Source organism: Tympanuchus pallidicinctus, unplaced genomic scaffold, assembly GCF_026119805.1.
Source record: "Tympanuchus pallidicinctus isolate F22 unplaced genomic scaffold, pur_lepc_1.0 scaffold15, whole genome shotgun sequence".
NCBI classification, from domain to species: Eukaryota; Metazoa; Chordata; class Aves; order Galliformes; family Phasianidae; genus Tympanuchus; species Tympanuchus pallidicinctus.
Genome location: NW_026294669.1, coordinates 23134826 through 23158214, shown reverse-complemented (window position 1 = coordinate 23158214; position 23389 = coordinate 23134826). Strand labels below are relative to the sequence as shown.

At 36.3% G+C, this 23389-nt stretch overlaps 1 protein-coding gene across 10 annotated transcripts in view; it reads left to right on the top strand.

The window, feature by feature from the left end:
• The window catches only part of PDE1A (phosphodiesterase 1A), a 197445-nt gene that overhangs the window by 138586 nt on the left and 35470 nt on the right, over positions 1 to 23389 (top strand). For all 10 annotated transcript variants that reach the window (XM_052676054.1, XM_052676053.1, XM_052676052.1 and 7 more), the window contains 5 exons: positions 6662 to 6775; positions 20010 to 20192; positions 20645 to 20711; positions 21729 to 21845; positions 23174 to 23314. In XM_052676054.1, coding sequence (XP_052532014.1) covers positions 6662 to 6775; positions 20010 to 20192; positions 20645 to 20711; positions 21729 to 21845; positions 23174 to 23314 — 622 coding nt within the window. The remainder of the gene's footprint in view (positions 1 to 6661; positions 6776 to 20009; positions 20193 to 20644; positions 20712 to 21728; positions 21846 to 23173; positions 23315 to 23389) is intronic.

The following is a 23389-nucleotide window of genomic DNA, read 5'->3' as shown; positions in this document are numbered from 1 at the left end:
CAGATTCACATAGTCTTTAATGGTGAAAGTTACTTTTGGGGAATGATGGGCAGTGCCAGGGAGAGAGACAGAGACAAGACAGACACACACACACAGCAAGGAAGAACACACAACAGGATCCCAGATAAGCCTCCTCCTCTGGGGCTTCTCTCCAGGGCAGCTGGTGGTGATTACGATTATAGTGAAAGGTTACAGAGCTGTGAACAGGAGACATTTAGCATTACTGAAGCATTCCAGGCACTTGCAACGTTTAATCAGGTTTGCTGAGAGTGAGTTAGGCAAAAATTAAAAAATGCTTTTACAGAGTTTGGACCGGTTTGTGATTTCAGGTGAAAATCATGTAAGACTCTTTGGCTTTGAGAAATTTCAGCTAGATGCTAAAGAAAACTTGGGAATTTTGACTAAATTTTGATTAATCCTTTAAGCACACTTGACCTTGATACTAAATGAGACCCAAATGGCAATATTTACACAGCATTACAGTTTCAATACTATGAAAACATATAGAGTAAGTTAAAATGAATTGAAGCCTGATGTAAAATGCCTGCCTGAAGTAAACCACTTCATCTTGCGTAAATACGATCAATATTTAAACAGCCAAGATGACTATCATCATAAAAATGTAGGTTTTTTTCATTAAGAAAGTGTGTGCTATATAGCTGCAGAATTTCTATTTTAATTCTTCAATATGGGAATGAAGTTTTACTATATAAAAATGTTGGCTGAATTACCAGCAGATTCAATATTTATTTTCCAATGACTGAATCATAATTACAGATCAGTGTGTACCACTCATAGTGCTTAAAATAATCACAAAATGAATTGTGATTCGTGAAACCCTTAGCAACCGCAAGGCTTCCTGTGCATAGGCTCAGACACAGGAGTGACTGAGAAGTTGTTTCATTAAACACATTTGCAGCACCAGAAGTGTGATATATCTTTCTTGCAGTTCTCTGAATCAGAATTTAGAGACACAGCACCTCTAAACAGAAGGAATATTAGATAACTGCATTGTTTTGTTTTCAGAGGAATGAAATGTACATCAAGATCCAGATAAGGAGCTATCCGTTCTAATCCTTGCCCATTATTGACCTGTTGCCTTGACTGGCAAAGTGTCCTTGTGTCCATGTATTTTCCTTTGTGTAAAAGGCTTGAAGTAATGGCTAGTTCTTTTGAAGCCACGCTACTGTCTATATTGTAATGGCAGGTGGGAGTGGGGAAACAAGACCTGCTAACCAAAGGGATTGCTCCTGAACCTTTATTAGCATATTTTGAATATTTTCCTATTTCCTCTCATCCATTCTAATGATCTAGTTTTTCATAACCATGTATTAAAAATATTACAACTGTATCTGCAATTTTGTTGTTTCATAGATGGTATTTATCTTTTTTTCCTGTAGAAAACATGCAGAAAGGGAATTATAGCCTTGCCATCCCACTAAAAGGTTTCTAACAACCGTTATGTTATTTTGATTTTTGACTTGAAGAAGCGAGAGCGTGAACTTTGTACATAATTTATGCCTATTATTACAACTTCTTTTTTATTTCTGATCTATATGATTATATAAAGTATTCATTGAAATAAGTGGATTATTTAGATATAGATGTCCTGTAACTTGTGATGCTCCCCAGGGGTTGGTGCTGGGTCTGGTCTTGTTCAACGTCTTCATGAGTGACCTGAATGAAGGGATGGGCTCCATCATCAGCAAATTTGCTAATGATACAAAGCTGGGAAGATTGGCAACATGCTAAAAGGCTGTGCTACCATCCAACAAGACCTGGACAGACTGCAGAGTTGGGCAAGGAAGAACCTGATGAGATTTAACAAGAGCAAGTGTAGAGTCTTGCACCTGGGGAGGAATTACCACACGCATCAGTACAGGTTAGGGGATGACCTGCTGGAGATGAGTTCTGTGGAGAAGGACCTGGAGATCTGTTGGTAGACAACAGGTTGGCCGTGAGTCATCAGCCACCATGCGCCTGGTGGCCAAGGCCAGTGGTATCCTGAGGTGCATTGAAAAGAGAGTGGCCAGCAGGTTGATTCCCCTCTGATCTACCCTGGCTACTTTGTCCAGTTCTGGGCTCCCCAATTCTTAAAAGACAACCATCACCTAGACAGAGTCTAGCAGAGGGCCACAAAGATGATTAAGGGCCTAGAGCATCTCCCACATGCGGAAAGGTTGACTAACCTGGATCTGTTCAGCCTGGGGAGGAAAAGATTGAGAGCGGATCTGATAAATGTTTATAAACATCTGAAGAGAGATGGATGCAAATGGATGAGGCCAGGCTCTGTAGTGATAGGATAAGAAGTGATGCCCTAAACCTGGAATGTAGGAAATTCTGTACTAACATGTGTAAGAACTTCTTTATGGTAAGGGTGATGGAGTGATGCCCAGAGAGGATGTGGAGTCTCTTTCTACGGAGATATTCAAAACCCATTTGGAAGCCTTCCTGTGTGACCTATCGCAGGGTATGTGCTTTAGCAGAGGACTGGACTCAGTGATCTCTGGAGGTCACTTTCAACCCCTGCAATTCTGTGATCTCTTGAGGTTCCTTCCAATCCCTATGATTCTGTGATTATATGAACTAACTGGATTGTCAGAAAATGGTTACTATCCTTCACCTTACTTTTAATTTCATATTACGTACCCGTCCATTTTTAGTTTATAATGTTCATTTAGAGGGTTAAATCACTCATATAACAGTAATTACAATCAAGTTAATCTTCTTAGTCAGTATTAAGTTGTCCAAACAAAATATGAAATTGCAGTTTACAGGAAAGTGTTGGTTCTGTCCTCAGTCTTTTTCACATATTGTCAGGACTTACTCATCATCTTTTCAAGTAATTAATACATTTGGCACACAGCAAGGATTTTCTCAACCAGTTCATGAAACATAACAATTTATTAGTTGTAGTTGTACTTAACTTAAACAATACACACCATTTTAAAATTACATTGTGATTACTAAATATTAATACAAATATCTTTTTTTCTCTGAAATTAGCATAAGCATTTTTAGAATATTATTATTAATATTTTATTTTAAAATAATATCAATGTATTCACTGTCCATCCTTCAACAGTGACTTCCATTATCTTCAAAATATAACAGGAAACAAGGTTTATTTATGGTTTACTTTACAGTTTACTTCACTCCCCCTTTATCTGTTGCAAAAGCCAACTATTTTGCACAAAGTTTCCAAAGCAGTTTTAAGCTAAGTCCAGATGTGTAGGTTAGAAAGCTGGTTCTTTGCAGTGCTTGGCAGTGGGGAGGCCCACTGGAAGATGAAGACAGTTGCTGGGAAAGCAGACAAGTATTCTTGCTGGGCAGAGGTGTCAGAGGCTGAAGGGTGAGGGCCAAGCAAGCCCAGCCCCTGCGCCTGCTCACTGTCAAAGGCAGGTGGGGGCAGAGTGTGCCTGCATTGTCCAGCAATGTTTTTTACTCCTGCATCATGGCTGTTAGTGGTGTTTACCTAATAGGACAAAAGATGGCTCTCCACCCACTGCCTTTATTACTTGCAGATGTTTCTCTCACCCTTACAAACTGGGACTGGTAGTTTTAAACTGTGCTTGTTATTTGTCCTGAGAGAAATAAGATGTTTCTTTCTCCATAAATCTATTTCTTTCTACTGTGTTGTGTTAGCTCTGCATACAGTTTATTTTGTACCTCAAAACAGTTCATTTTTCTATTTCACGGCTATTTGCTACTTCAGATTTTTCTCATTATTTCTTTCTTACATTTCACAGGCAGGATCGTACAAATTTTAGCTCCAGTTTTAAGTAGCATTTCAAGTTTTCCAATTGTATTTCTCACGTTTCTTTTTCACTTATTACATGTAATTCCACAAGAACAAACAAAACCCAATCCTGTCCAGCTGCAGTAATCACTATTTTTTAGTTCTTTTTCTTTCTCCTTTTTACAAAAATTTCTTTATCTTGCAGAATGCTGCACTATAAGCATTTTAACACTTGTTTTGTCTTATAAACTGATGTATTTATTTTTTTATCAAAGTGACATTTTCAGTAAAGAATATTCAATCTCATTATTGAAATATTCTCTCTGTATCTCTGGCTGATTAAATACTGGAACTGGTTGAAGTTTGTGGAATCTCCATGCTAGAGAATATCACAAACTCAGTTGGAAAAGCCTCTTGCAATTTGATCTGACTTCGAAGTTTCATCTACTTTGGATGTTGACTCTGCTTTAAGCAAGGGCTTGGACCAGGTAGGCCTCCCCTTCAACCATATTATCTTGTGGTTTTATGGAGAGCTGCATTGGGTCAGCTGCAGACATTCTTGAGAACATAACCACACAATGCGGATGTGTGAGGTGACCAGGTCAGCACTGAAATGTATGAGTTTTGTCTTTTCCTGTCTCTGTGACCTGTTCAGAATCCCCTTAACGTTGCCTGAGAAGACTTTCCCAAATTTCCTGATGTTTTATTTTGTTCCGCATTCTTCCTAGTGTAAGAAATGATAGCTGCAGGGCAAACTGCATCAGCTGACTGTGACCTGTGAAGTAAGGTATTGCAAGGTCTTTGTTGCTTTCCAACTCCCTCTGGATTTTCTTTCCTCCTGCAAGCATACAAATAATTCCACATATCTGTCATTTGATCTATGCCCTGAGGAAACAGAGCCATATAGTTAAGAGCAAAATACACTACAGGAAATCGTAGGGTTTTAAGCAATTTTGAACCATGATTGCTGTATTCTAGCCTGGTTCTCCCTTTGTGAAATGATGCCTTTTTAAAACAATTTACCCTTCCACCTCAAAAAGTGAAATTTGATCTGACACCAAGGGAACAGCACAAATGGTTAAATTATTGGCAAGCTGTAGCAGTGGTGTCTGTGCTCGGGAGAAACCGTGTGCATGGGTGCATGCGCTGCTGAGAAGCAACTCTCAGGAGAGTTACTGTGCATGCACCGAGTACTGCCAGCCTGTTTAGTGTATTCGCCTCTGCAGTCATTAGGTGCTCTGAGAGAGAGGGAACAAAGTCCTAGAACTGCCTCCTTGTGCATAAGGTTGTTTCTGTGTAGGAGATGCATTCTCACAGTATTTCAGCCACCCACTTCAACCCTCTGAGAAAAAAATCAACTCTAATTTTCCCATTCCATTTATACGTAATGCATTGTGTAGGATACCAAGTGGTTATGGTTACTAAGAGCCCTATTTGTATTATGCTCGGTACTAATTTCAGGTAAGACTTTGAAGAACTGAGGAGTCTTTCACAATACCATAAGCTAACATTATGCTTATTTCCAAATAAATATAAAGGAAAAACATGAAGGTTGTTTTATGATGGAATAATACTTTCCAAGAGTTTGTGGGAAATTTATTCCCAACATTGCATCATTTAAAAAAAAAAAGTAATCATACATTTTAATTAGGTTGAATCAAATATTTTATATGCTAATAAAAATAAATGAACATAAATCTGCCATAATTTCATTTGCCTATTTTTTTCTATTCATTATTTCTACTGATTTTGCATTGCTTATATTTATACAATGTGTTGCATGTTATAGATTTTCTCTATAAGTAGCCAGCATTAGATGACTAATTTCAATTTTTTCAATTCAATTAATTTCAACAGACTTCTGAACTAGATGCTTGTTTCACATTTTTTTTCACATTTCATAACATAAAAACATTATCCCATCAAAACCGTTAAAATAATAAATGATTGTTAAAATAATTTTATTGTTAAAATCATAATATATCTTTACAAGAATCTACCTTGTATGTTACAAAACTGTAAATCATTTCAGCTTAGAGATTTGCACAGAAAGAAGAAAATATCCATACTTGTCTGAACATCCTTTTTGTCACAGCTCTACAGAATTACTGATAATTTTTTATTTCTCTGCAGTGCTGCGACTTCTCCATATGGTTTAACTGAGCACTGTCAGAAGTGTTCTCATCAAAGAGTTTAGGAGGAATCTGATGTTCAAGTAATTTGTCTGTGCAAGTTTATTGCCACAGAGGCATGAGTCCATGCATTACAAAATCTCTTTTGGGCGTTTCCATGTTTGTAATGTAAAAGAATGTTCTCAAAACTAAAAGTTAAAGCACACTTGGGAAAATATTTGGATTTTTCTAATGCCATAGGCACCACCTTTCTTCTGGTATAATGATGAATTCTCTGTAAACACAGAGCAGTAGAGCTCCACATTAGCTCATATTCTGCAGCAAAAATACACTGGAGGCCAAAATAAAAATAAAGTCATTAAAATGAAGGAAAGTCCATGTGTCATGGATATTAAAAATATAACCTAACTTTTAAGCAGGGAAAAACCATGTATGACAACCTGCAAAGCTTTATTTAGTGTTTAAATAAAACTGGAGACTAGCAGTGTCACAAATTAATATAAAATACCTGTGATCATAGTTAGCGAGTCCTCTCTGACTTGTTGGACCTCTGACTCTTAATGGACCTTGCCTATTTGATAAGCTGTAAAGAATGGACAATTATGTGTGAACAATTGTGTTATGTGTGTTCTCAAAGTGGATTTAAAAACAAAAAAAGACAAAAAATGCATTGGAGGTCTCTTCACAGTGACTGTTGCATTGCTTCCAATATTCCAGATGGGAGAAGCTGTTACTAAAATTTGAAATAAGCAATGCTCTGACATATATATATATTTTTTTTCTTCCACAGATTAAGATGCTTGGTGAAGCAACTGGAGAAAGGTGACATCAATGTGGTGGATTTAAAAAAGAACATTGAATATGCAGCATCTGTGCTGGAGGCAGTTTATATTGATGAAACCAGGTGAGTCTGACATGAATAAAATCATAGAATGGTTTGAGTTGGAAAGGACATCACAGATCACATAGTTCCAGCCTCCCTGCTACGGCAGGGCTGCCCCCACCAGCTCAACTGCCCAGGGCCCCATTCCATTTGGCCTTCCTCCAGAGATGGGACACCCACAGATTCTCTGGGCAGCTGTGCCAGTGTCTCACTGCCCTCTGAGTAAAGAATTTCTACCTTATATCTAATCTAAACCTCCCCTCTTTTAGTTTAAAAAAGGAAGAGCAGTTGGGAGTTACATTTTACAAATCTAGTCTTTGCATGCAGTTGTAAATGTTATGAACTGAAGATCTCTGCAAATCAGAATAATGGGTAGCTTTTAGATTTTTTAGTGACAAGGTTAAAGCACTTAGGATTCCAAAGATCAGGTGTAACCATCATCTGGAGAATTTGCTTAGTTTCTGTCATCTTCACTTGCCAGATGTTGACAGTATAAAGTCATAAGAAATTTCTGAATGATGGATGATGGATTTTCTTTCGCACATAGGTCACACAATGATAATCATACTGAGGACTATGTCACGAAAAAAATGAGCTGTTTGGAAATGAAATGCTCACAGATATGAGTCAGGGTATTATAATCTGGCCGCTAACATATAAGTTAACGAAAAGTTGTGATTTATTTTATAGTATTTAATTATTTGTTTGTATTTATCATTACTGGCAGTATTAATGGCAGTCATCTTAAATGTGGGTTGACTTCAATGAAATTGGAACTTCTACGTAAAAGTTCTTCCTGAAAACATTTTAAGATATGTAATATAATTGATGCTAACTAGCTAATTTACAATTTTATTTCAACATGCTTATTTTATTTTTTTTTTAAAGCAGAATGTTCTTGTAAAACAGTCTGCCAAACCCTCTTCAGTACTGCTGGAGCACGCATGCTATGTCTAGTCTCAGTCCCTTCTGACATTTAGGAAGTCTGCCATCTACTAATTATTGCACAGACCTAGCTATCTCATCCTCTCTTTCTTCTTGGAAGTCTGCAAATGTGGTACAGTGCATAAACTGCAGCTCTAACTTCTTCCAGTTTCCTTTCCTTTAATGTGTATGATTCACACACCAAACCGTGCTGGTTTGTAATTAGGAGCATCAACTATTAGGCAATAGAAAGCATAAACATTTGCAAACAGAAGGATGAAAACAATAGCAAATTTGGTACCAATGCTCTGGTTTTCCCAGATTATAATACAGACTGGGCTAGCAAAATCACTTCTGCTGGTGTCCTGCTCTTAGAGTTAATGCCTGTCCAGTTCTGTAAAAGACGATAAAACTGTGGTAAGAGAGACTTCCGGAGCAGCTGAGTCGTAGTTAATTCCATTTATGTACCACTATGAATGTAATTATTTCAGTTTCGCTGATTGATTTAAGTTAATCAAGCTTCCTTTGTATTGTATTGTATCAAGGACTGGTTTGTGCATTTAAAATAGTTTGAAGTTAAAGTGATAAAATTTCTTAGGGAGATGTACAAAGAAATGATCGACACACTTCTCTTCAAGCATATATTACACTAATAGCACCGTAACATTTTATTTTCCAGTAATAGTTCTAAATGTAAATTCTGTTGACACAGTTCAAGTTCTCAAGAAGCTTTGGAAAATCTGGGTCCTCACCTCTGCATCGTGCAATACCCTAAAATCATCAGTGAACAGAACTTCATGCATTCTGCATGAACAACCACAGAGCTGTGTCATAGCTGCACAGTCAGTTGGGAGCAAGGATGTAATTACTCCTTCCATGCACCTCCCAGGCACTGTGATTAAGTGGGTACAGTACTCATAGCTCTTTCTGAGTAGTAGCACCAGGACTGTGAAAAATTTTTGTTTCTAAAATAAGGCCTTTATTGAAACAAATAGTATCATTATAATGAGGAACCCAGTCTTTCTAGCTCCGTGTGGGAGTATCAAGAAAAGTAACAGAAATTTCATATGCAGAGAAATCTGGTACACCTGAAAATGCTTAGATTTCAGCAGCAGCTGAAACTCTTTAAATAAGTTTATTGCCCTCATAGGTCTCAGTGGCAGGATTATTAAACTGCCCAAATGAAAATAAATATACTTAACTTTATAGTGGTCTAGAAGATTTTTGTCATTCTCAGGCTATTTTCTTAACCTTAGGAGCATTATGATCTCATAATGGTGATTATTCAGATGTTTTAAAAAAAAAATCATTATATTTGGGGAAGGCCACAGGATGTCCAATCTTCATCCTGAGCCCACTAAGCCATGTCCCTCCTTGCACATCTACCCTTTTCTTGAGCACCGCTAGGGATGGTGACTTCACCACCTCTGAGCAGCTCATTCCAATACCTCATCACTCTTTCTGAGAAGAAATTTTTCCTGATATCTAACTTGAAATCTTATTTATGAATTGCATTCCATATTTTGCTTAACAATATGATTTTTCATTATAATAAGTCATAAAGGAAATTAATTAAAACTGAGACAGATGTCTAGTTTTGTTGTAACTCACTGAATACTTCTACAACACAACTGCAAACTGAGCTGATAGACATGCCAATTTTTGTTATTATTTTCTCTCTCTATATATACATTAAGCATATGGATTATGTATTTCCTCCCATACCTACAGCTATTTTTCTGAAGTATTATGATGTAAAGGAATTTTCCTTGCCCATGCTACTTATGGCATGAGTAACAGTTAAAAGTGAAGTAACTTTAATGAAACCAATTCTTCAAATTTTATTCTCCTATTTTTAGTGTTTAGTACTTTATATTCCATATTGTCTGTTTTGGTTTTAGTTTCTGAATTTATTTTCCGTCTCTGGACTAATGCAATTAGATTCAGATTTAGAATGGTGCATTGTTTGGACCTTCTGTTAAATTTATGGTAAGAATACAGGCTGAGTTTCCACTTTTGTAAAGTATTGTAAAATTGTAAAATATTTAAAATATTATCTGCACTACTGTTTTAAATTTTGACACTTTCCCATATAAAAAAAAATAATCCTGCGATTTGATGTACAGTATAGAAAGTGCAATGATGTCTCCTTGTCCAAAGTATTGCAGGTTTAGGACAAAAGGTTCAGTACAGAGCACTCAACTCACATTAAAAGAGCCATATTTTGTATTTTACTAAACCATTGCTTACATATCCAAGAAGACCTCAGCTTCAATCAGGCACTAAAACTGGATCCTGTCTGTGATGTTTTCTTCCTCCCCCATTTTCTGGGAGATAGAACTCAATACCAGTTGACAGAGAGCCCTCTAAAGTATCTCGATAGTCAGATTAGGAATAGCAGTGAACAGAGAGAGATTTGATTTACTTTGATTGAAAGGCCTTTCAATTCTATAAAGTTGTATGTGGACATGCAAATATGTGCAAGCTGGCAGCACCTTAAGTTTTCATTTAGCATACAACCATCAGCTTGAAATGGACGATAGAATTCCAACCCTTTAGCTGAGTAAGGAGCTCCTTCCTCAGGTCCTACTTGCTTCTCTGCTGTTCTGTTGCTCTCTGCTGTGGCCTCTGATCTGAGAATAATATAGCATTTTTAAAAACTGAGTACACATACTTATATCCATACAAGCTCTTTCTAAAAATATATGCAGTTGGGTTGGTGAAAAGGCAGAGAGGTAACACAGCAGGTTTTAATTACAGTGTTCTGAGAACAGATTCCTTTGGAACTAGCCAGATAGTAGAAATAGCACCCCCAAATTATGAAAAATTGATTTGGGGTAGTGATTTTCAGTATGCTGTATGAAAGATTCTGAGCTGACGGGAAGTTGGAAAATGGAGAGAAGTCAGATATATGTAAGTGCTGCTTTTCTCTGAGCTTAATTATCTGTGGCCCCATGTTAATTAACAAGCTTCTTTATCAAACACTTTTTAGGACTGCTGCATCTGTCAGTACTGCATAACTGTAAGGCACACGAGACACTTCCTTGAAAGAAAACTAGCGCTTTGGTCACTGGAGCGGAGGCTCAGTGTCAGCTAAAAATAATCAGAGAACCTCTCACTGCTCCAGCCCCTCAGCAGATCTCTGTGGAAGAAGTTCAGACTTACTCAATAGGTGTTATAAATAATTCTGACAAGTCTTGCAGAATTTTCTCCGTTTGTACCTGACACTTGGCTTGAGGTAGTGGAAGAAGGATTTTTAGAGTTGAACAGGAAATAAATACAGCCTGATAATCCAGTGAGGACAGCTGTTCCGTTCCTTGTAAACACAGCTCTTCATTTGTGGTAAGTGAGAAGAAAATAAGTCAAGTAAAATGTAGATGGAAATGACAAAATTAAGAAAAAAAAAAAGCATTTGAAAGCCAAAAACCCTGAAAATTTAAACTTACTGTGGAAAATGTTTTTAAGTTGTTCTGGATAAAGTCAGAATTTTTTGTTCCTATTAAAAGTTTTATTTTTACACTTCATGTGCTTTAATATTTTACAAAATAGACTTGATTTCAGGAAGATATTTATCTGTGTTTTTTCAATTCTATGCATAGATATGACTGGTTTTATACTGTAAAATACCCTTCTAAAAGACTTCAGTCTTTTGAAAACTTCTAACTTAAATGAGTTCATATTTCAGTAATATGTGAATGAGATGTGTTTTATACAGCTAGCAATTGCTTTCAGCATCTTTGTTTGAGTCATCAAGGAAAAATAACAAATACAAGTCATTGCCACATTCTTGAGGCGGAAAGGAAATCTCATTAAGGGTAAGTGGTGTTGTAATAATACGTGTCATCTGTTTGCATGAGAGATCTGGAAGTGCTGGAGGTATTTAAATGATACCATAAAATAAACACAGCAGTCTTTTTGAGGAAAAACCCCTTATTTAAAAATGTTTGCATTCGGATATGCATAAACTTAGTGAAACAGGAGGTCATTAAACCCTGTCTTTGTGTCTGCAGCTGTTCTATACACCTAGGACCATAATGAATTTCCAGTGCACTGCTCCAGTAACACACCAAGTATTTCTGCTGCTGCCAGCCTTAAAGCAGGGAAAAACGCTAAACAGTGACTGTGCCACTTGCAAGAGTTAGAGTTAACAACATCACCAAACATCTACGTGTCCTCTGAAAACACACCACAGAAGTATTTATGATGGGGACACACACTTGTATATCTGTCATGTGGAATCTAAAGAGAGGAGAGGAGAGGAGAGGAGAGGAGAGGAGAGGAGAGGAGAGGAGAGGAGAGGAGAGGAGAGGAGAGAACAGGAGAGGAGAGGAGAAGGGAGGGGAGGAGAGGGGAGGGGAGGGGAGGGGAGGGGAGGGGAGGGGAGGGGAGGGGAGGGGAGGGGAGGGGAGGGGAGGGGAGGGGAGGGGAGAGAGGGAGAGGAGAGGAGAGGAGAGGAGAGGAGAGGAGAGGAGAGGAGAGGAGAGGAGAGGAGAGGAGAGGAGAGGAGAGGAGAGGAGAGGAGAGGAGAGGAGAGGAGAGGAGAGGAGAGGAGAGGAGAGGAGAGGAGAGGAGAGGAGAGGAGCCTAGTTTTGGCTAGTTGCTGGTGCTCACAGAGCTGTGTTGAGATCATGAATGGAGCATAGCAGCAGCCCACTAACTCAGTGCCATTCTCCCCTGCTTCCTGGAGATTCCAAGGTGAGGAACAGTGAGTGTAGCAGTGCACAGCTTTGGTTGCGTTTGCAAGCAGGAAGAGGCTGTTGCCTGTTCTCAGTACTGCAACAGACTGAGCCCATAGCAGCTGCTCTGTCTGAGACTAGTAATTAATATTTCCCAAAATAAATGACTTGGATACTTATTTAAAACCTTTGTGTCTTTTTTCACTTTGTTGTGGCCATTGATACGGATTTAGCAGCTTCTCTGTATTTTAAATAAGAATGGAAGTCAGAGAAGGCTCCATCTTATGCATTTCTTTATTATTTCATTTTCACAAGTTGTATTTCACATTAGCATTAAAAGGCTCTAAGCTACCACTAAATCAGCTTAGAGCAGCTGCTGCTTAGCATCTCACAGCAGGAGCTGGTTGCTTGACATTACAGGGCTGTTTGCCTTCCAGTCCCACTCACAGGTAGCGTACCAAATCCAGCTGACTTTGTGAATTGTAATCAGTCTACTGTTCACGGCTAAAACAAGTGGAATAAGATGTCCTATTTGGTAATTATTTGCCAGATGAAAAAAACTGGACTTTATGACTCCTGTGTGAGATTACTTAGTGGAGGGGAAATTGAAAGGGACAGTTATTTAAACATGAAGTTAAATCAGAGTCTTAAGTACTCATGATCCAACGAGCTTGCTATGAGTGTGTATTGCTGTCCTCTGCATCCAGTCCGTCATTAAATATACATTGCTTTGTCATTAATAAATATGTCATATGAAGAAAATTATTCAGTTCACCTATTAAGTGATTCTAGAAGTAATATTTAGAAATCACTGAGAAAAAAAGCTTATTTTGCTGAGAGTAATTCAGTGTATTCCAGCTGTGTAAAATTTAAAATAAACCTCCAAAGGCTTTTGTACTAAACCAAAAGCTTTTCTGAAAGGGAAACTTAAAATAGCATCAAAATTATGTATACGTATAAGATCGAAAGTTATTGACAATCTGTTAACTTTGACTAAAATTCTGCAGATCAGTTCAGTCATTTAATAAATGGCCTGACTACATTTTCACAAAGTTATTGAATGTTTATATCTCAAAGTGATTGATGTCAATTTATTTGAGAGTCATGCCCTGCAATAGGCCCTGTTCTACAGAGCTTCTGGAATTAAAGCAATTGATCAAAAACAGGAAAATATATATAGTAACAGATATACTCCTGAAAAATTCTATTTTTTTAAATAATGGATATCATGAATTTTAAGACTATTTGTTGTCTAGGTCTGCATTTCTGTATAGAAAAGCAAGTTGAAAGGCAGTACCTATCAAAAATTAAATATTTCCAGTGATGATGGCCCTTCACCCATTAGTTATCTGCTTTCATAATGTATTTCATCCAGTCTTTGGCATTTGCTGTAATTAATTAATAGTTAATTAATTTGAAGTTCTAAATCTGAGGACAAGTTTTTTGAAGAATATGCTAAATTTTTTAAGTGTTGATTAGTTCATTACTTATTTAGAAAGACTTTTATATACCTATAATGGACCACAGTCATTTTTGCTGTTTGCTTAATCTTCAGTGGTGCCCAAGTTAATCTTTTACTGAAAGTAAGTAGAAATTGTATTGTCCTATGAGGATGTAAATATTGATTAAAGATATTGATTCATGCTCATTCATGAATATAGTGAGACACAAATAATTAGGAAAAATGTAAATCATCCATTTGGGCTATAAATTCTTTGCCTTCTGTTTCCAGACCTAGAAGAGGAGTTTGGTCAATTTACTGGCTAGGTCATTAGCTTGATTAATTAGCTAAGCAGTAAAGAGCTAATACTTCCTTCTCTCATCCTTCCCCTGGATCACATAATGCTCATCTGTGTTCTTTGAAATCTTTCACCATCTCAGTTAAGTAAAATGACTGATTGGCACTGGTGTGTTTTTTTTTTCCTCCTCAGCTATTATCTAATTTTTCTTTTTTTCATTTGCTTTTCCATCTTTTCCTCCATGGTACATTTGATATATTCCTAAGGGAAAAGAAATATACTTCTGACTCGCCCATTACTATATTTAAAATTCTGATTAAATGAAAAAAGAGCTAGAAATGATCACTGCTTAAATTTTGAAGAATTACTTTTGATAGAAAAACACAGTACTATGACAAGAAAATCAGGTTATTAGTTACTATGGCTGCAGTGTTAATTGACTGCTAAGCTGAAATGCCATGGGCCATATCTTACATATTCCCACAACTGTCAATGGGAGCTCCACTCATGGAATGAATAGAATTAAATAACCTAAGCCTCCCCCTCTTCTTCCCACACATCTCTCTTCCACATATTGCATCTACTTAATAGGCTAATGATATATGGGCAAAATAAGTGTACGTAACCCTGAAATTCTGACTTTATGTTGAAGAAAAAGTACTTTCTGTGGTACACATTTTGTTAGAGCATTTTTCTTCATTGTCACGAGCCACCTGTAAAGAGTGTGCTGTGACCAGATTTGCAAATCCCCCTTGTTAGGTTAATGTAAAACGATACTCAAGGTCTAAACACAGTCATCAGTTTTAATGAGAATCTCTGTACTACAATTATCTTAAAAGCATCAGCACTCTTACAACTATATCTGTCTAAGCTGTGCAGCTAAACCATGTGTTTTTATAAGAAATTCGAATAGACCTTGTATTACCTACCAACTTTATGAGGGAAAAAGAAAGGAGAGAGATGGAGGGTGGAGTGTGGAGAGAGGACAGAGTGAGAGACAGACAGACAAAGAGAAGACCAGTCTAGGTTCCAGTGTTTGTCCAGCTGACAGGGAGGTCCTCAGTCTGTGAGAGTGCTTGTCTAGAAGCTTCCAAGTATTGAAGTCTCAAAGCCCTCCAGAACTTCTTTTAGGCTTCCTTTTACCTGGGGTTTGCCATCACGTTTGTCAGTAAGTTCGCAACAAGTTTGCAATAGACAAGTTTGCAGCCTAAACTGCTGCAAATGGCAGTTTGGGACAGAGCAAGGCTGTCGTGTCTCTGCAGGGCTCCCTTCACTCAACCACATCTTCAGCCTCCAATTTGTTGTCAGGGTGATGGTCTTATTTAGGAAGTGTTTAAGACAATTCCAGGTATGCCACAGGTAAAGTGTTTTTTGTTGGTCTGCTACATTTGTTTATTAGCATTTGTAAGTTTAGGAGAGAAAAAGCTAAATTACGTGCCTTGGTAAATTAATATGTGTTTTATTAAACTGAAGTTTAATTTGAACTGGAGTTCATGGTTTGCAATTCAGTGATATTTGCCGTACTACAGTTTTACTTTGAGGCTGACTTATGAGAACAACTGCGTGGCTCTAACACAGAAAGAAAATACCAACCATCTCAGCACTTCAGTCAGGTTGCTTTGGGGAATGAGACTATGGATCTTGCAACCGTCCATTCCAAATAGTTCCTAAACTAGAGGTTCTATCTTCTATTTAGAGGTTGAGATCGCTTATTATTTTCTTCATCAATTTATCCAATGGCATTTTTGAACATACACAAAATTTTATATTGCAAAAGCTTACAAAAAACTCTGCACTATTCAGCAAGATCAATGGTTTAACAATGTTTATCTGTCTTGACCTCATCTTCTGGTATTATTTAATCTTTTTCTTCTCTTTTTTAACGTAAAGGCATCCCAAATAATTTCCTATAAAAATAATTTACGTATTCACCTGTGATTCATGAAGCAGAAGGTTAGAGCAAGAATTCTAATAATAATAGAATTGCCGAATGAGAATTTATAAATATATTTTTTCTTTTATCTGAAAAATAACTTTCAGTATACAAAACCCAAACACCAGTAACTGCCTATTGAGTCACTGATTTTACTGAAGCTCTTGGAAGCTATCAGTTCTAAGCAGATACACATTAAAAGGCCTGTAATATAAGTGCTCAGGAATAAAAATATTCTCAACGTACACTTCTGACCATTACTTTTTTTTCCAGTAGTTATAGAAAATGTTGAATTGTAAAACTTGTTCAAAGCAATGATGACAATGCTCAGTGGTTGCACAGAAGCAATGTGATCATAAGCTTTCTGGAAGAGCCAGCCTTTGTTTCTGTCAAGTTTCGATCAACAGAAGTGACAGTAAGAGGCACAGATGTGTAGAAAAATGGGCTTGATCATCTTCTTGGTATGTTCACTTCAATGATTTACATGCTTAGAATTCAAAATGCTTCAATACAAAACCAATATCTGTGTCAAAAAAAAAAAAAAAAAAAAAAAGCATCAAAATCAAAACCTCATCCTAGCTGTATGTAAAAGCTAATTTTTGCGACTTATATAAAATGATGAAATACTTCTTGTTAGTACTTCTTGTTAATATCTGTTATTTCTGATACTTTTGCTGAAAGTTCTTTGTTTTACTTTTAGTAAAATTTATGTGTACATTTTGCATGTCAGTAAAAATACTGATAGAACAATACAAAGTTCTTATGTCACAAGGCAGACATTTGTGAAACACATGCATTGTATACACATCAATCAACACTCAAAGTGTTTTCATATCAGTAAATAAAAGATGAACAATTGAATATATATTTTGCAGAATCTGCAAAATGAATATGTATGCTATCCACACCTGTGGAAATATAATGGATTTCTTATAGATACTCATAGTTTCTTTTTTAGTCAAAGTGAATGGACATAAGTAGACAAAAATAACAAACCAAGAAATCAGTTCAGTATTGGTCAATATTGAACAATTTGTGATAATTAAGTGTAGTTTATATACTACAATATATATCCTAATTTGTTTCTTTCCTGAACAAAATTACCATCAAATTATAGATCTACCTAATCATCCCTTTTTTCTACTTTGTGTAGACCCGTATATGAGTCCTGCCCCTCCAATTACTGAATAATGACAATCATTAGTGAATTTGTTCATAGGCCGTTTCTAGCAATGCACATGCCATGAATAATTTTTTGCCTATGTGAACTGTATTATTCAAAAGGTCAGGAAGATGTACAGACTTGCAGAAAATAGGCAATTACCACTCCATGCTTACTCTCCTCAAATGCTCTTTCATTCAAGCTTCTGAAAGAAAGTAATTATCATTGAGAAGTGATTAAGGTATATGTTGAATGTGTTCTAATCCGAGGGATCTGTAGGAGCTGGTACAAAGGACTGTGTTTACAACATCATTCTTTGTTACAATTGCCTTTCTTCCTTACCAGGAACCAGAGGCACTTAACCTGTCACTCTCATAAAACATAGCTCAGTCACCTCTCATTACAAAGGATTGGTGTCATGAAAAAAATCTGGAGTGTTCAAGAAACCAAACAAAAAAATCTTGATTAAATAAACACTTTCTTCAAATTCTGATTTCTCTGTTCAGTCTTCTTAAAGTAATTCCTTTCATTATCATATACAGACTGAATAATCCTCCTGATTTACAAATGAATGTTAAAAAAATTAGAGAAACTAGAAACAAGAAGTGTGTCTTGCTAGCCTTAATTCAGATTCCACTGATTCGGGATGTGGTACCCAATTCACATCTACAGCAGACTACAGCAAATAGCGTAGTGTTCTTTGTGCTACACAGAAGATGTGGATTATTCCTGCAGCAGACTCTGCCAATGGTCTTTTTATTGCTGGAATAATTTCTTGTCTTTTGAATAGTTAGAAAAATGTTTTAGAAATTACAAGGCCTATTCCTGTTTATACTGCATCAAATGCCAATCCTGAAAAAAAAATTTTTAGAACGATGTGTGCAGGATATTTAATGTATACTTCGTATTTATGAAGCATACAGGATATTTAAGAATGGTGTTGTTCTAGTAGAGATTTCAGTGCACTATAACAGTTTTTAACCTGGGAAATAAAATCAGTCTATAGCTTTTGACCTCTTGGCAGTTTCAGCCCTAGTTCAGGTTTGCAAGATGATTTGCCCGAGTCCTTTCTTCTGCACAAATCCTTCTCCTCCTCCAGATTAAATTGTCCACTTCTGACCAGTTCCCCACTGCCAGAAAAACTGCATCATCCTTGTCTATTCTGTTCCTCTTCTGTTCTGTGTTTGTAATCTGACAATTTTGTACCCCTAAAAAATAGGAACCACTGTTCTTTCAGAAAGCAGTGTTGTTGTGGGGAGAACTTTATGATTTCTTTTTTTTTTTTTTTTAAGTCCTGGTTGGGAAGTCCCACAAAATGTCCTGCCAACCAGATGAGCTGTTGAAATTAATAGGGCAGATGAGCACAAATACGCAATAAACTCCAGTGTTCTCAAATAATTTATGTAAAGTGTCTTGCATCATTTTTCCTACTGAACATCACCCTCTAATCCCTCAGGTAATATTAGATTTATGTGTGGGTTCCTTTGAAGCGTACAGGGCTTTCCTCATCATCTGTGTTTTTGTTCTGTTTCTCTATTTGCCATAGAAGACACAGAAGACCTAGATTAGGCTAAGGATTTCAAAACAGTGATGAAGAGATATGAATATATGAAGAAAGAGTGCACAAGTAGGAGGAAGAATCAGGAGTTATATATAAGCAATTCACAATCAAAAATACTTTGTCCACGATTGCTTTGTGTCCAATTCATGGAGACCTGCACAGTTTCAGAAAGACATCTCCAGAGAAATAAGTATATGTCATCAGATCGTGTCTGGAATTCAATTGGTACTAGTTTTAATAGAATGTTTTAAAAGGTTGCCATGCATTGCATATGTTCAAATCATCCTGCCTCTGGAGTTTCTTGAACAATTGATGAAGGAAAACTTATTATGAGAATAAATAGGTGATTTATTTCTGGAAAAACCCCAGAAGACTGAGTGATGTGGGTGAATAATAGCAAGAAAAAAGTGATAGAAAGTGATAGAAAGATAGAAAGAAAAAAGTGGTAGATCTGTAGAATTGTAGAATATGACTGTTGAATGTTGACTCTGTTTTAGGAGAATACTGTAGTTTCTTCTAAATGAATTGATTCTGGTTCTGTTTAAGTGAAGTTCCTTTTAAAGATTTTTTATCCTGCATTAGGTATATATAGCTTTTCTGACCATTTAAATGATTTAAGATCTTGACCAGGGACTTGTAGTCCAGTTTTTTAATAACATTGTTATGATTTTGTTACCAACCCTTCAATAGGAGTACTGATCTCAAAACAGGAGAAATTCATTCTCATTACTGCTGTTGTAGCAATGGAATAATGCAGTGAACACATATTCTGGATGCTCATCGAAACCCATTCACTGTAGGGTTGTTACATAATACAATTTATTTTGCATGTAAATTTTTGTATCATTTTGGAGGATGGTTTAGATTGATCACTGGTTTTATTTGTTGTACCTCTTTTTCTAGGTGTTCATGTCAGTCACTCTTTTATATGGAAGGATTTTATAACTCATTGTTACATTTCAGTCCACCAAAGCTATGACATCTTTGTGGAAAACTTTTTACTTATCTTTTCTTGAATATTTTTTTGAGCATCTTATACATTCTAGGATTTGAGCAGGGGAAGGAGGGAAGCCATATGCTGTGCATGCCTTCCTCGAGGCCTTGGTGTGTCTATCAGAGAGGACCTTTGATAATGCACTGAGTTAATTCTACAGACAACATTTGCTTCTGCTAAATGAAGTTTTGAGAGCTGTTTGTGTGTCCATTCTCCTGTTGCTTCTGTCCATAATATTTTCTTAACTTTTATTAACTTTTTTGTAGGAGGCTTCTGGACACTGAGGATGAACTCTCGGACATCCAGTCGGATTCGGTCCCGCTGGAAGTGCGAGACTGGTTAGCTTCTACATTCACAAGGGAAATGGGAATAGTGAAGAGGAGACCTGAAGAAAAGCCCAAATTTCGAAGCATTGTGCATGCTGTACAGGCTGGGATTTTTGTAGAAAGGTGAGAGTTCTGTTTTCCTACCTTGGCAAGTATTACATTTAACCACAGAGTCTATTGTAAAAGGTGGGATGAGCCTGTATCAATTCTTTAAGACAGGTTTTAGGATTCAAATTATATATCTGTGTATGTTTCTATACAGAAACCCAGATAAAATCTCTACATTTGTAATGAAATCTCCTGGACTTTGGAAAATTCTGAGAATGGATTTTAAAGCTTGGAATCTTCTACATGAAGATGTGTGCCAAATATTACAGAAACATACAACAGTAATCCACCATCAAAGGGGCTTGTCTCTTAAGTTCATAAAAGTGCTTATGTCATCTTTGAGACCAGACCCTCAAGTAGCCTAGTATTATTTTCACAGATCATGAAAGAAGACTAAACAAAACAAGAAATTGTTATAATACTTTTTAATGAAATACTCTTACTGAATATTTTATTTGTTCTTTTAGGATGTACCGGAGAACTTCTAGCATGGTTGGTTTGGCTTACCCAGCAGAAGTGATTGTAACATTTAAGGTGAAATAACTATAATTGTGAAATTTGAATGGATTAGTACTTATTTCTAGTGAATTTTAGAGTAAAAAAATTTTTTCTACTGAATATACCCTGGACACATTTAGTACTGCAGAACTGAACACACAGAACAGAGCAATTTAATAGTTCAAAATTCAAAAATAGCATATGATTCTGGTTTTTGTTTTACTGTTTTGTTGTGATTTCATTTAGGTGTTACTAGAGCAAGAGTATAAAACTGGTATAGAAATTTTAATAAAAATGTGACAGTTGTGATTGTGTCAGCTCCCACCAGTATGGTAATCAGTATCTCTGGCAGCAGCATTTGCTTTCTTTTTAGGAAAGAAAAGAAAGTCATATTGGGAGAGAGATAATGAAAGAAATTGTGGCTTATGGAACAATGGCACTTTTTCTGTGAATTTAAGGCAACGCTATAGTTTACTTAAAAGTCAGTCTCTTATAATAGTAAAATTACTATGGCTACATATGCAATAAAGAATGATATACCCTGAGAAAGAATGTAGAGCTTTACCTTTTCTCCTGAGAGCACAGCATTATTGTGTTATTTACAAATCTCTGTATGGCTGTAGCATTAATAACATCGCATAGAAGCCTATTTGAAGGATAGTTATTCACATTAGCTTAATTAACTTTTACAGAAAAATTTTACACCAAATGTTAAATTTGAAGGATTAAGGCCTTTGATTCGAAGTTGCATAGGACATGTTACAAGTATTTTATTAATATTTATTAATGTTATTATATTTATTAATATATTAATATTTTTATTAATAAATATTCACTGAGATATTATCTACAAAAAGAGTTTGAAAGAATTGGAAAAAAAAAAAAAAAAAAAAAAAACCACAAAAAAACCAACAACAAAAAGCCCAAGACATTGATTTCTTTCCCTTTCTTCTCCCCTAAAAAAGCAAAATATCTTTTCCAGTGATTAGCTGGAATGCTACTTAAACAAACTGAAACTTTATGGTGTTCTTTTTCTTTTCTGCACACTTACAGGATGTTGATAAATGGTCTTTTGACGTATTTGCCCTAAATGAAGCAAGTGGAGAACACAGTCTGAAATTTATGATGTACGAGCTGTTCACCCGATATGACCTTTTGAACCGTTTCAAGGTCAGAAGCTATCCACAGATAAAAATATGCATGCAAAAATAAGTATGTCAAATTTAAAATGTAAGAAAGCCAGGATGGGTTTGAGATTATTTTTTTTGTACAGTGCAGTGCAGAACTTCATAGAAGATGGCAAGTTGAACATAACAATATGTCAGTAGTTCCGCTATATGAAACTCTACCCAGAGCCTGCAGATATTTCTGCAGATGAAGACCTGAATGCTACATAGACCATGTCAAGGCAATTTGGGATGGGACATTGCTCTTGAGCAGTTAAATGCTGTAAGCATTAAATGGATTAAGTAGGCAGATTTTTAAAAGTTTCCTAATAAGGTAGAATCTGTAGTTAATCCTGAGTACTGTTTTCATAATACAGTTCATTGTGTGTTGGCCAAAACTGGAGGAGTTTAGCTGAACCTCCCAGTTGAAAGCAACTTTAGTAATATATAGAAAAGGCTGCTTCTAGGTGGTGTTTGTAGGGTGTTGTGGTTCAATATGGAGTATTTCTAACCAACTTTGAAAAACTGAGATAAAATCTGAAGCACCAAATTTATTATTATAAAATTACTGAAGTTTCAATACAGCTCAAAATCTCTCACTGCCAAACTTCAAGCTCCATTGGAAGAGTCTGCTCATTTTGAAGTTGATTTCAGTAATTTGACTTATACAGTAACTCGAACTCAGCTTTTCCTGGGAGGGTCTGGATGATGTCAGAGCCCTACCAGGACCACCATTAACAGCACAGATTGAAAAAAATGCACAGGGTTATTGGCTTAGTGGGATTAAGCTCATTCTCAATCTGACAGTTTATCTTGCAGGACTTTTATATAAAGAAAAAGAAATTTTAAGGAAAATATCACTTCATTACATGGGAAAAAGTGGGACTAAATAGTACCTGTATTTTATACATTGCTTAGAGGAAGTAGGAGACAGGGAATGGAGACTGCCAGGTTCAAGAAAATACTGTCTCAATGTAAAGCTGATCAAGAAAAACAAGTTTTCCTATTTTTAGATTCCTGTTAGTTGTAACTTTCTTATAGGAACAATCTGCATACAGGAAGAAACCTCTCCACATCTATTTAGTCAATAGTTCTGCAGCCTCTTGTACACTGACTGCATGCTGTGCATGGTGTATGTTGCAGGATGTAACGTCTACAAAAATTGGGTGAAGACTTCCAGATGCATGTTAGATTTTAGACCTTTACATTTTAAATTCTTCTGTTCATAACAAAAATTTTGTGATGTACTTATTTGTGGTTTATTTATTGAATGATTAACTTTGCTGTTGTTGCAGGAAAAAACATTTATTTTAATTTTTACTTCCTCCCCAGATCCCTGTTCCCAACCTTATTACTTTTGCTGAAACTCTTGAGGTTGGTTACAGCAAATACAAAAATCCATATCACAACTTGATCCATGCAGCTGATGTTACTCAAACTGTGCATTACATAATGATTCATACTGGTATCATGGTAAGAAATACTACAAAGTTCAATTTACTTCTTTTTGCAGATTCTCTGATGTTTTGGATAGCTGTGTATGCGTGG